Below are 2,448 nucleotides of genomic sequence, written 5' to 3' on the forward strand. Positions count from 1 at the left end.
AAGGGTTAATTACCTATTGACACAGAAGAACTTTTAGGCTGACATCGATAAGTTTCCCATCCACCCTAACGTTTCATAGAATTTCACAGGATAAAGGCTGGTTCATCGACCGCCTTGCGCTTATACAATCATTAAACCTACTACCAGCAGAAGCGTTGAAATATTTCCTAGAAATTCAGCGATTCTATTGGACATCGTATATGAACGGATATCCAGTTTATTTGAAAAATTTTCGGATATTTAATAAATTATTATTGTTCGATACAGCATTAAGTATCGAGTATTAAATTATGATTTACATGTAAAAAAACAATTAGCAATAAGATAGTGAAATTGGAGGTAAAAGTTTGAGCGTCAGCGATTGGTAGCGGCATCTATTCGTCTCGTAACGTGTTGTCTGCTCTCTATAAGAGAAACGTGAATGAAATGCCGGAGTATCCGTACAAAACTTCTCCAATAGTGCTGTATTAAATTCGTGAATATTCAATGTGAGTCGCGAGTTAGTGTCGTGTCTAATATGTATTACTTAGACGTTTCTCTGTTAGTACATTCAATCACATTTAATATTTTTGTCCATGCACATGTAACTTAACCTACAATCCGAGAACGGTCGTAATTGATAATAAGTCTAAAATGAAATGTTTCGGAAAAATACAGGCATCTCGAAATATACCGACAGACGTAACATTTTAGCGAAACGTCCTCCTTCTCATTCATAATTTTTATTTGTCCCTCTTATAATTCGATTATAATCAATAAATCTGATGTAACAGTTTATTTGTAATAGGTCATTTATTCTCATATGCAGAGTTGCAATTGTGCGTCACGCCTGTCATTCGCATTCTGAATATTTCCACTAAAAGTTATACTTTTCTTTTTGTAGAACACTGCCACATAATCGTAGCCTTGAAGTATCAGCGGTTTATCTAAAGAAGAATATTCTTGAATCGATAAAGCAATTATTCGGCGAGGAAGGAACTAGGTGCACCATTGACATCCTAAAGTTCAATGCAAAAGAACAAAGGTGTGTTCTAAGGTGCAGCGATGAATGTTATGTACGATTAAGAGCAGCGTTAACTGTAGCCAAGAGGTACGAAGGAATACCTTGCACCTATACGGTACATCGTGCTACTGCAAATTTATTGTCGTTCAGTGCCGATAGCAGAAATTATCAGCACTAATAAGTACAGACTCTGAACAATTTGCATTTGGATAAAACTAATTTAATTAGTATTTGTACTCCTTGTTTTTTTTAAAGAAAAAGATCAAACATTTTTTTGTATGTTTTCATCGATCGCTCAACTATGCCACTGACTTACAAGGACGGTAAGGATACTATAATATTTGCTTCGAAGGAAGATCATGCTACTCCTTGTAAGATAGACCTTCCAGAACCAGAGCCAAGTCCTGGTCTCTTGTTATCCAATGGAGACATCAATTGGAATTGTCCTTGTTTGGGAGGAATGGCCACTGGACCGTGTGGTGTAGAATTTCGCGAGGCGTTCTCGTGTTTTCATTATTCGACTGTTGAACCTAAAGGTTCAGAATGTTACGATGCCTTTAAAACCATGCAAACATGCATGGTGCAATATCCAGCGTTATACGGAAAGAGAAGTGAATCTTTAGATCTAGACGACGAGGCAGATCCGATGGAAGAGCACAAAAAGGATTTAGAATCCGAGAATGTTTCTCACTTAGGATCAAAAGTGAAAGAGGTACCGCACGCTTCTAGTACTGAAACAGGAATAGAACGAACTAATGTTAAATGAATGGTTGTTCTCTTGCCAGTGAATAAATAATTAATGCATTTGCATTGCAAGCGTAGAGTAAATTTTTACTGGGACTTAATACAACAGGATCTCTGTAGTCCTTATAAGGAAAATAGGTTGTGCGAGAAAGTATTTTTGAACAAAATAAAGTACACCTAAATACCGTTTTTCTAGTTATCCATTTTTCAACCTCTGGTAGAACAAAGATGCGCCGATCGCGATATCTCTGTCGTTGTTGACGAACAAATGCTACCCTATAAAAGTCGAACCTACATCGATGGGGTTATTTATTTTTCATCTAGAGAAAGAGAACTATACTCGAGTGTACGATTACTAAATTTTAGTTTTAATTTTTGTTCGTTGGATTTTGGGTGGTTGTGCATATCGTGTACATTGTATCAATAAATAGTTCCTGCGAATTAAATAAATGACTCCCCCTCCATTTCTATAATGACGCACACCTTAAGGAAGAAAATGATAATTTTTTTTGTTCGCGATAGCCAGTTTTGAAATGCCCTACTTGTTTGTGGCGCGACAAGAAGCAGGTTGACGTCACGGCCGTTCGATGGCGGTATGTACGAGAAAGATGGAACGAAAGCGTAGTGACGTCAGGTTTACGGCCCCCCTCTCTCGTAGCAATCCTTTGGACAGTCGGTCTCGTGTATACAACATCTACCAC

The 2,448-nt window shown here is 37.5% G+C and overlaps 1 protein-coding gene across 2 annotated transcripts; it reads left to right on the forward strand.

Annotated features, from left to right (window-relative positions):
- Positions 1–353: 353 nt before the first annotated feature.
- Positions 354–1,936, forward strand: LOC143426602 (mitochondrial intermembrane space import and assembly protein 40-B). Of its 2 annotated transcripts, none has more exons than XM_076900179.1 (3): positions 354–488; positions 884–1,090; positions 1,323–1,936. In XM_076900179.1, exons 2-3 carry the CDS (start codon positions 1,049–1,051, stop codon positions 1,767–1,769), a joined length of 489 nt encoding a protein of 162 aa, XP_076756294.1. In that variant the 5' UTR covers positions 354–488; positions 884–1,048; the 3' UTR covers positions 1,770–1,936. The 2 variants fall into 2 exon arrangements, with proteins under 2 accessions (XP_076756294.1, XP_076756302.1); XM_076900187.1 differs by having other exon boundaries at positions 368–499.
- Positions 1,937–2,448: the final 512 nt, after the last annotated feature.

This window comes from Xylocopa sonorina, chromosome 1 (genome assembly GCF_050948175.1).
Source record: "Xylocopa sonorina isolate GNS202 chromosome 1, iyXylSono1_principal, whole genome shotgun sequence".
Classification (NCBI taxonomy): Eukaryota; Metazoa; Arthropoda; class Insecta; order Hymenoptera; family Apidae; genus Xylocopa; species Xylocopa sonorina.